The sequence below is a fragment of the Seriola lalandi genome, unplaced genomic scaffold (assembly GCF_002814215.2).
Source record: "Seriola lalandi dorsalis isolate HSWRI2012SDOR001 ecotype SW California unplaced genomic scaffold, Sedor1 jcf7180002054416, whole genome shotgun sequence".
Classification (NCBI taxonomy): domain Eukaryota; kingdom Metazoa; phylum Chordata; class Actinopteri; order Carangiformes; family Carangidae; genus Seriola; species Seriola lalandi.
This window is the reverse complement of record NW_019524969.1, coordinates 22,562-34,096: the sequence shown is the minus strand read 5'-3', so window position 1 is coordinate 34,096 and position 11,535 is coordinate 22,562. Positions and strand designations below refer to the sequence as shown.

General features: G+C 40.4%; 2 protein-coding genes across 2 annotated transcripts in view; both read left to right on the top strand.

Annotated features, from left to right (window-relative positions):
- The window catches only part of LOC111657863 (prostacyclin synthase-like), a 6,896-nt gene extending 2,729 nt beyond the window's left edge, over positions 1-4,167 (top strand). Inside the window, exons 5-8 of the mRNA XM_087175104.1 lie at positions 1,690-1,948; positions 2,260-2,441; positions 2,750-2,901; positions 3,481-4,167. Coding sequence (XP_087031230.1) covers positions 1,690-1,948; positions 2,260-2,441; positions 2,750-2,901; positions 3,481-3,640 — 753 coding nt within the window. The 3' untranslated portion in view covers positions 3,641-4,167. The remainder of the gene's footprint in view (positions 1-1,689; positions 1,949-2,259; positions 2,442-2,749; positions 2,902-3,480) is intronic.
- Positions 4,168-10,956: 6,789 nt separating this feature from the next.
- Positions 10,957-11,535, top strand: part of LOC111657854 (potassium voltage-gated channel subfamily B member 1-like) — a 23,111-nt gene continuing 22,532 nt past the window's right edge. The window contains exon 1 of the mRNA XM_087175105.1: positions 10,957-11,058. Coding sequence (XP_087031231.1) covers positions 10,957-11,058 — 102 coding nt within the window. The remainder of the gene's footprint in view (positions 11,059-11,535) is intronic.

Sequence of the window (11,535 nt, the reverse complement as noted above, 5' to 3'; positions counted from 1 at the left end):
AAATCTCTTTCCATTTTTGGTTAATCACTAACTATATTCTCACCTGTGAACAATGCCTCTTGTTCAAATATTATTTGTTCATTTAGTTTCAAGTGGCTACAGTGTACAAAGTTGCCAGTATTAGCAAGATTGACACAGGTGTGCAAACAGGATCGTTAGTCCAGACAAGTCCAGAGCAACATGGTATCATTGCTCTGTGCTGCCAGGTGGGGGAGTTAGCGAGCTGTTTTATTGTCCTAGTGTCTGCTGTTCCTTCTACACTACATTTTAGATGCACTAGATTTATCCCTCTGTTATCCAGCTAGTCTCACTGGAACAATGATTGTTCACCCAATAATGTACAGTATTTAAGCAAGGAGAAGCCTCGACCTGGCGGCCCACAGGCTGCTCTGCTGGTTTAGGAAAGACCGCTTGTCCTCCAGCATGTTTGTTTGTGCGTTATGATGTCTGCTGGGATATATAAGCACACAGTCTCAGTCTGGGACGGAAACTGGAGCACCACTGCAGAGAATACAGGGATTAGATGTGAAGCTAGTGAGAAGTGCCAGAGTGAATATGGCTTTTACATGTGTTTCAGGCAGACTGAGGTATTGCAGAGTAAAGTACAATTCTAGGATTTCTCTAAAGCCACCTACAACCTCATCACGAGTCCTGCACCAGCTTGCGGTTTCTGTCATGTTTCTATTTGTAAACAATCAATGTTATTGATTGAAACATATGTAGACTGAAATTGATTTATTAGTCACTTTCCTTGTTGGACAAAATGGTGATTTAATGTGTTGTAGTGTAGGTACACTCTCGCCACCCCCACACATTTATTTGAATGTAAAAAGGATTACTGATCATATCAAGAAATTAACTTTATGGAAAATAAATCAGGTCACTTACTGCCACATTTATTAGTGTTTAGTGAGTCTTGCATTCATAGCTTTTCCTACCATACTGCAGCTGCCAGTGAATCAACTCATACCCAGAATAAATTGTTTGACATTTTGGGAAATATGCTAACTCAAAAGTTGCAGAGAGTTAGATAAGAAGAGTGACACTCGTGTTTGTACACTAAATATGTAGCCAGTTGGCTTAGCTTAGCATAAAGACTAGAATCAGGGGGAAACAGCTAGCCTGGCTCAGTAAAGACATAACTAAATCCACCTAACAACATGACTTAAGTTTACTAATTAGCATGCTCTATTTAGTTTCTTTAAACTGAATCATAAAAACTAAACATCAGCAACTACATATTTAGCCTAGTGGCATTCCAGTGGTATCAGTCTTCTCATTATCTCTCTGAGTAAATTTCCTGAAATACCAAACGATTCCTGTAAAACTCACATATCCTGCAGCTGATCACGTAACAGGACTAATATTACTTGAGGCATCAGATCTGGTGATCTAAAGATCTGAAGAGAGCAGAAAGCCAATGTGATGCACCTCTAATCGCTTTTGGGTATTTGCCCTGGCTGTCAATGGAGAGCTGACCTGAGATGTGCAGAGGTAAGAAGAACAACTCCCTTAACCCATAGCAATTACTGTCTGACAGGCTCAGGTGTCTCTCCCCAAGAGGCTGACAGCAGTGTCTACAAGGTGTGGATTGATTCACTGGCTTCTGCTCATATCAGTCATATTCAGACAGCAGCATTACAGAGAACTTAGAGGAAATGTTGGCTGAAATCTTCCAAAAAGTAAAAGGTTTATCCATTTTATGTTCATATAAACAGAACATATATGCAGTTTTTCATGCTAGAAGATGTGAGTGCTTGCTTAGTTGGGTGTTTTTCTTTTCAGTGTAACGCTGGACCTGCTGCCTTTTGGCTTCTTGGCTTCCTGCTCACTCACCCTGAGGCTATGGAGGCTGTTAAATCAGAGATCAGATGCCTTACTCTCCAGGATACTTCCCTACAGCATCCCCCCATCAACCCGCTGGAAGCACACAGCACACCTGTGTTTGGTACGTAACAGCTGTTAGCTGCCTTTTCAACTAGTCACTTGAGCTGCTCCACCTCCGGGTTTAGCCAGTTCAGTGAGATGGAAACAAAGTCTCATTTGACTTGTTGGAAATAATAAGATAAGCACAGTGTGCTAAAACAATGACAGTGACAATAAAAGTTTGACCTTTGATTCAATTAAATAATTATTGCCTTCCTCATATCTGTGCAAATGTGTGTACATCTCCAAATTACGCCTGAGGGCACCGCTGACTTAACTCACTCTGACACCCCTCTGACATCATCCACTCTGCTGTCCTTTTCCGTTCTGTAGATAGCGTCCTGAGTGAGACCCTACGACTCACCGCTGCGGTGATGATCAACAGAGAGGTGGTTCAGGATAAGATCCTGCGCATGGCCAATGGAAAGGAGTACCACCTCAGACAGGGGGACAGAGTGTGTCTGTTCCCCTTCCTCAGCCCTCAAATGGACCCAGAGATACACCAAGACCCACAGGTACTTAGTGTGTAGTTCTGAAGTGTACAACATGGTCAGTGCATTAGGAGCACGAAGATAAATGCAGTACTGACGGAATAAATCCTTTGAGATAAACCGCTAAATGCCTGCAAATTAAACAACTACAGCAAGATCAATTCCCAAAGTTAATTCAGTTTAGTTGTCTTCAGTGGTTAGATGTGATAACTGCATGTTATTTTTAACTGAGGACATGGTGCTGTACAAAAAGTCAACCTGCTTTCATGATATTACACTACTATTATACATGTAACGTGTGTTTTCATCATTTTCTCGTCTCTTCTCAACAGATCTTCAAGTATGATCGCTTCTTAAATGAAGACATTACAGTGAAGGATAAATTCTACAAGAAGGAAAAAAGACTGAAGTACTACACCCTGCCGTGGGGCGCAGGGAAAAACATCTGCGTTGGGAAAGAGTTTGCTGTTACAGCCATTAAACAGTGAGTGTAAAAATCCTTTTCCATGATGTATATTAAGTTTTAAAACGATGCATTCGTGATCAAAGCATTTCCTGCAATTTCGTCCCGATTACCAAAGCAGACCAGCAAAATCCATCTCCACATAATATTCCCCCTATTATCATTTCAGTCTTGCTTTCATGTCCTCTATCATCATTAGCAACAAGCTGCAATATAGTAATGGCCCATACTCTGTAATGATCAGTATGAAAGAGGCTAAGGGTAATAGAGGATAGTCAGATGGGAGAGCGTCTTTCTCAGACATCATATCCAGTTACAGAGGTCAAAGGTCAATCCTTGTACTCCACAACATACAAAGGAGGGGGGGCGGGGTAGGTTATTTAATACTGATGTAGAGACTTTGGGAATCTGTTATTTTTAGACATGTTGCCCCCTTTATCTAATTGGTTTATTCACTTGGATGTGTTTTTTTTTTGTCACATACTAATTTCTGGATTTAACTGGATGTGCGCAGTAATACAAATATGACTCTCACAAGTCATGTTTATAAATGTGCGGTTTGTCGCCTCTTCTAAATTGTTTTCCCTCTTGTTTCTCTAGATTTGTGTTTTTGCTCTTGACCCATCTTGATATGGAGATGTGTGACCCGGAGGCTAAACTGCCACCAGTTAATCCCAGTCGCTACGGCTTCGGTATGCTCCAGCCAGACGGAGATCTGCAAGTTCGATACAGACTGAAGATGCCACAGCATAAAATGTGACTAATTTGATTAAGCATACAAATTGTTGATAAACCTTTTTGTAATATGTATTGTATCACTATTTATTCTATGTTGTATTTCGGAGTGCATCTATATATCATATTTAACTTTGTTGTGTTTAAGTAATATTTTTAATACAAAAAAGGAAAAATTATAATTTAATTTCACATTTCTCTTTTTGATACGATACAAATGGCCTCTGTACTTTTGGGCTACAGCTTGTTGGCTTTAGAAAAATGTGGAACACAACATGACATTAGTAACTGCAGTGTAAGGGTATTCTTGCCAAGTTTATATTAAGAAGAGGAGATGAGAGAAAATGGAAGAGTTTATCCATTGTGCCAATATGTACAGCACATATACTGTAGTACTATAGTTAAGTACAATTGTGAGGTTCTTGTACTTATACCTGAGTATTTCCATTTCATGCTACTTTACACCTCTGCATTTTTAGAAGGAAATATTGTACTTTTTGCTTAATTTATGTATTTCAGATGAAGATTGTAAATAAAAAAATATGCAGGTTCTGTGGTTTTTAACCTTTTTGGCTTATGACCATTAACTAAAACAGCAGGCTGTGGCCCCTTGTACAGCTTTAGATGTTTGTGAGTTGTTAGCTGTTCCACCAAGACCGATTTCTCCCTAAAACTTCCAAGATGGTTTCATTTAAATAACTGTTCAAGCCCAAAGAGCTTAAATTATTTCACAAAAAAGAGAAGATTCAATACATTCATGTATTAGTAGCCTACTTTTACTTAAGTAGAAGATCCTTCAACATTTCCTCCACCAGTACTTATGATGTACAGATGGTAAACCCACCCTCGTCAAATTAAGTCTACCATAGGAAGGCTACTGTCATTGATTTTCACTGACGTTGTTGGCTCTGCGCCTTCAGAGATCACACATAAAGCTATTTTCATGTGCACTAACATTACATCACGCTTTTATCTAACACTGCACCCCGGCCTAAACGCAACACCACACACAAAGTCCTTAAAATGATCCAGCCAGGCGTCGAGGCGCGGTGCTGAAAGAGTTAATCAGATGTGGAAGAGAGGGCGCTGAGCTGCCATGGATCCACCTTCAGAGAGATGCGGCGCCTCCTCACACAGCTGACTGGGAACACAGGTAGTACTTGTCCGTGACGGGCGCCCGGCATACTTGTTGATCTTCGGGCGAAACAACGGGGCAATATGCGGAGCAGGAAACCGGCGGGTAGGCAGTAGATCGAGCTGGGGATCCCTCTGCCATGTCGGAGGCAGAGGAGGGGGAAATGGATTGGCTTAAGACCCTGGCAATTGTAAACCAATAACGGCGCCTCCTTTTTTTCTTTTTTTCTTTTTTTCTTTTTTTTGTAAATGCTACTGCTTCATCTCCGTTTGTGCCAGCGGATTGATTGTCCACAGAGCGGTATGTGCCGGTTTGATTCAGTGCAGGATGACAACAACTCACTACGGTATTTTTTTTAAAGCTTGTTTGCATCTCTGGACTTTGAATCATATGTAGCCTGTGAATTGTAATAGATGATCAATGGCACGTAGGACTACTCTGCGTTAAAACTGCACCAATATGGAGCCGTTTGAGTAGCAGGAGGAATGGTTAACGATGGAGGATTTGCAGTCACAATATTGCAGTTTTACATGATCAAACATCTCGCTGAGCTTATTACGATCCTCAGTTGAGCTGCGCAGAAGAGTAGGCTGCAGTGTGTAGGCTGCACAGGAGCAAATTGTGTTTGTTTTTGTGCTTAGTTTAATGCAAAATGATTTGATGAAATTGACATTTCTTTTTACCGCCTGTTTCTGCATGTCCAGAATCCGAGATAATAGCATCCTCATGTCCTATACGTTCTCTGTTAATGTTTCTATTTTCTATGTGTTTTGTAATGTATGTTGACAAAATGCTCCAGCCTTATTGTGTTTGTGAAGTATTGGAAACTTTGTGTGACAGTGATCAATGATCACATCTGCAGGCCTGAGGTGTTGCTGCCTGGGCTTCCACGCTCTCATCACATAAACAAAATTAAAAAAAAGCCTGTGAAACGTGCAGCTACGTCTGCGGTCGTAAATCGTTCATAAAAATGTTTGTTCCCGTTGTCAGGGGAGGACGTAGGCTATAAGATATATATTTTCCTCTTCGCAGTCTCCCCAAGGGAGCTCGCCATGATTCAGGGAGTGAACAGCGCTTCCTGGTGTTTCAGCACCATTAGACTGGACAGCGCTTCACTTTGTACCACAGTCATCACTGTGGTGTCCTGCATCCCCACCCACAGCACTGCATGGCTGTCAAATGAGCAAAGATCAACCAAAAGGCTGGGGAGACTACTACATACACACAATTAATCAAACATCATTACATCAGGAGATCAGAGCACTTTTTTCAGTTTGTTAGTTTGTTTCTTTAAGACTAATATTTTATTATTAATAACAACATCATCAGCAACCAAGGCTGGATTAGAAACCAGGCAAAGCAGTCAACTGCACAGGGAACCCAGGTCCCTATATGGGCTGCAACAGCCCAATATTTACTCAATAACATTTATGTCTGCATAATTCATTTAATTGCAAATTTGTTAGAAGTTTGCATCACAAAAGTACAATATAAACTACAGCAGGTCCTCCATCTCGTGGCCCTGGTTTTGTAGAGGGACTCTGTCAAAATCTTGTTTTATGGCCTAAGGTGTTTTAGTTTATATTTGTTGCTCATTTTTTGCAAAGTTGTTGTTTACCAAAAGCTTAAATCTCTCTGTGTCAAGTAATAACCAAGGTAAAATAGTATTATTCCATCCTGAGAGAACTGAGGCTGCACCCAAAGACTATTTTCATTATCAACAGGTCTTAATGAGTTTGTTGTTCAGTGTATAAAATGTCAGAAAATAGTGAAACATAGTCATCATTATTCCCTGAAGCCCAAGTTAACATATTCTTATTGCTTTTGTTGTCTGAGCAACAGTCAAAAACCCAAAAATGTTGATTTTATGGTCATAGAAGACAACCAAATATTCACATTTAGGAAGCTTTTTCTAGTGAGTTTTTTTTTTGGGAGGGGGGGGGGGCAAAAATCTATAGTATTAGTCACTGTTTCCAAATTGTTTTCTTGTTAACCCCATAAATAGAAACAGCCTATATGATTCTGATTCTGCAGCCCACTATCAGATGTGAGTCATCTCAAGAACCTCCATCTGAGAGGATGTTTATTGTTAGTTCGGCACATAATTAAAAAAGTTTCACTACCTTTCAGCCCTTTAAACCAGTTATTTTCAACTCTGGTCTTTAGGACCTGCAGTTTCAATCTGAATAGGTTTTAAAGTAGTTTTGGGAAAAGTCGTGGGAAATTATTTCTCTCAGTTCCTGATTCAGCTGAAGACCGAACAATATTAAGTCAGGCTTCCATTTTTTCCCCCTTGTTAATTCCTAACATGTGTGACTCATTTCAAGAGCCCCAGTCTGAATGTAGGTTTATTGTTGATTCAGAGAAGAATGAAACAACACAGGATAATACAATAAAAGATGTGATAACAGTAATAGTGTAATATCCTATAATAATAATAATGATAAAAATAATACAGTTTATCTGCCCTTTATTCATCTTCCATGGAACATGGTCATCAAGATCCTGCACTTACTTGCTGGTCTTTAAATCTATCATCTAGTCAGGGAATGGCATTAGAAACAAGGTAGGACCAGGATTGGGAAATACCACTGGATATCAACCTTTTTGGCAAGTAGCAGTGAGTGTCCACACAACATTTTGGCTTCTTGGATTTGTTCATTTGGATTATTTTTAGAGGTTTTAAGAGGAAAGAAAAATCAAAATGTTTTTTTTTTATATCATCTTGTGACTCATCAGATGTATCTTATGGCCCTTACTGGATCCTGACCTCCAGGTTGGGAACCCCTGCCATGGGGCCCAGGCCATGAGCTACAGTATTATCACCATATTAGTTCAGAATCTGATGATAGCTGTATGGACCCTGAGATTTTGGCCCATTCCTGGAAAACTAATTATATCGTGTTTTTTTTTTGTTGTTGTTTCTTTGATTCCTTTAGATACAGTAATGAAAGAAAACAGGACCAACTGTAGTCCATAGCCCTGGATGTTTGCCTGCTCCCACAACATAATTCATCATGGAGAAATCCTTGGCAGAGTTAAATAAAGCTGGCTCCCGCTCAACGTCATCACTGCCACCTGAACCAGTGGACATCATTCGCAGCAAGTCATGTTTCCGCAGAGTCAGGCTGAATGTTGGGGGTCTCCCACATGAAGTCTTGTGGCGAACGTTAGATAGGCTACCACGAACACGTTTGGGAAAGTTAAGAGACTGCAACACCCACGAAACTCTGATGGAAGTGTGTGATGACTACAACCTTGAGGAGAACGAGTACTTTTTTGACCGACATCCGGGGGCATTCACGTCAATTCTGAACTTCTACCGCACGGGCAAGCTGCACATGATGGAAGAAATGTGCGCCCTGTCGTTCAGTCAAGAACTCGACTATTGGGGCATTGACGAGATCTACCTAGAGTCGTGTTGCCAGGCGAGGTACCACCAGAAAAAGGAGCAAATGAATGAGGAGCTCAAAAGAGAGGCAGACAATTTAAAAGACAGAGAGGGAGAAGAATTTGACAACACTTGCTGTGCTGAAAAACGGAAGAAACTTTGGGACCTCTTGGAAAAGCCCAGCTCGTCTGTTGCAGCAAAGGTAATTGTCACTGGAGGTTAGGTATGATAGAGATGAGTGTGTGACTGGTTGGAGCAACTAGTGCCTGCACACAGTGGCACAAAGACGCACACACAGAAACATGTAAACACATAAGCAGCATGCTGCTATTAATGGCAATGTAGGTCTCTTGGTCTGTCATTCAGTTGGTCCAACATTTTGGCCAAGACATAAATAACTCAACAAATATTGGATGGATTGCCATGAAATTTTCATTGTGCCAAACCAAATGACATTGGTGATCCCCTGACGTTTCATTTAGCACCACCTTGATGCTGACATCTATGGTTTTGAGTGAAATATCTTGAAACCTATTAAATGGATTGGCATGAAAATTGGTATAAACCTTTATAGCCCTTTAGGACAAATTGTGATCACATTGATACCTTACCTTTTCCTCTAGCGCCACCCTCAGGTCAAAATCTAAATTTGTCCAATACACAAGTTTATGACCAAATACCTGCAAACCTTAATGACTTCCCATCAGCCTCAGCTGTACTTTGTATTTAGTGCTAAGTACCACACACGTTATGATGCTAATATGCTAAACTAAGATGGTGAGTATGGTAAACATTATACTTACTCACATCAGCATGTTAGCACTTTCATTGTGAGCATGTTAGCATGCTGATATTAGCATTTAGCTCAAAGATCTGTTGTAGTCTCTTGAAATAATATAACGTGAAGATGTCCCATGTAGTTATCAGACTATTATCTTACTATCTTTATTGATATGGCTAACATAAAGATGCCTGTCTAAAAGTGTTCTGTGTGAGTAACAATGAATATAATTACCATTTCTTTCACCAGAAAACAAAAGAGAAAAACAAGTTTTGCACCAGTGAAAACTAGTCAGACTTTTTAATGGACATTTACGGTTGCACAAAATGGGTAAATCAGGACACAGATGTGTGTTTTTCTTTTGCTGTGTACTTATGTTTTGAATGTTCCAGGGATGGAACACAAAGTAAAAGCTGGAAATGATTGAAAAATCCAGCGGATGTGATTTATCAGTCTGGGATGTGTGGGCTATTATCTGCTATTAATGTTACTCAAGAACCAGAGAAAAAGTCTTACCAGACAGCTCTGCGCATACGTCTCAATTAACCATAACATGAGTCGAGGTTTATAATCTGTATCCTCTGTTATGGTCTTATTATCAGACTTGTTGCAAAAGTTCAATGCTATATCATCAGCTTCCTTTTGAAAATATGTGTAGCTTCAAACATTTGGGTGTTCAAATGTACACGAACACGTGCATGCTTACACTTTGTCAGACTCCACATGCACCATTAAATCACTGCAATATCTCTTGCCTGCCCTCGCTTACAACATGAAATACATATTTGACTCTTGAAGTAATTTCTCTGAAATATTACTTGAATTCTGTCAGTTGTTTCTTTGTGTCAACCCCACCCTGCTTAAGCCTGAGCCAATTGAATTTGAGATATGCTGCGGAAGGCTGAGATATTGAATAACATTTTTGTGCAGATAGAGAAAAAGTCAGAAATGATTTAGGATTGTTTGAATCATTTGGATAAATCAGTGCTTGGGGGGGGGGGGGTTGATCAATAGAAGCTGGCTGGGACATGTCATGACTGTACATATTTAAATGAACAAGTAGAATAGGAGATAAATATAGAAACACAGTTACATGTGGTGTCTAGCTAATGAGTAAGACAGTTATTAGTAAGAAAGCAGTCAGGCCATACTGCTCAAGCAAATTATTAGAGAAGAATTTAGTAAAAAAGAAAGATGAAAGCAGCTGCTAGGATTCAAAACCGATGCGGTTGTGTGCTAACATTTTGCACTATTTGGCTGAATGAGCGTTTTGTTTGTAACAGCCAAGCACAGAATGCCCCTGGTCATAATTAGATATTAAGGTCCTCACTCTGCTGCACATTATTTCCTTATCTGAAGGCCACATTTGCTGACTTCTATTAGCTGTGCTCACCTTTAGTCGGTGCACAAAGACAGCGTTGGCCCTCAGCAGGCCTTTCAGAGAGCCACACCTGCAACTGCAACCTGGGAGACCACAGCAGTGTTAAACATGAGCAGCCTTTGATCACACTAGTGTTGGTTGAATCAGAGGGATCAAAGGGGAAGCTGTCTTTTTCCAACGCTGTTTTAAAAGCAGCACCATGCCTCTTTTTTTCTTTTTGGCTTGCAGCAATCAGGAATGGGAAATGGAAATTAAACTATTAGCAGTTTGTACTGGCTGATGCTGTTACGATGAAGATTTGTGAGAACTGTCAGCGCAGCTCCACAAACAGACTGAGTGCTGTGAGTCTGTCAGGGAAATTTCTTCTTCATAGGAATCAAAGGGACATAGAATCAATGTTTATTGTGTTAGAGCTAAGAAAGTGCTGTAGCCTACAAAAAGGAGATGACCACTCTGAGTCGACCATACGTTGTTGTGTCCATTATCACACGCTGATATCTGCAATTTATCAAAATATCACTGGAGAACAGTTTTGAAGTGCTTAACCAAGATGGGTACTTCTCACTTTGAATAATGACACAGCAAAGTGCTTGTACATGTTGTTTCCTGCAAATCTATAGCTCTCAATAGCCACTCACTGATGAGTGTGCACAATGATTACCATCAAAAACAGCGTTCATCATATCGTCCTTTGGCATCAGTATAAGTCCATAGCAAAAGACAGCGTGCCGGAAGAAAAGAGCAACCTCGACACAGTAAGCAGCAAAGTTTATCAGTTCCTAATTAGCTTGAAAGGGCAATGTGAAACCACAGACCAAACTACTAAAAGCATTGATAGTGGGGGGCAGGGGGGTGGGGTATTGTCTTAGTCATTTTTTAATAGGCTGGAACAAACTGTGGTCTTGTGGAGTGGTCCACAGACCACAGACTGTCCTAGTGTTAGCTAATCACCTGTGCTGTCCTATCCTGGGTCAGAGATGGAGATGTATGTGTAACAGCCCATAAACAGATGGTGAAAGGTAGATACAAGCGCTAAACAAATGGTTACCGAGCAACAACAGTATAATTTTATCATCATTGAAAAGGAGAGGGTACTGAACCTGAACATTAGTAGGTTTGTTTGTCTCTCTCTCTCTCTCTCTCTATATGTGTGTGTGTGTGGGTGGGTGTGTGTCTGTGTCTAAGTTATTTTATGCCCCCAAGGGTAGAAGGTGGAGAAAAATAATCACTTT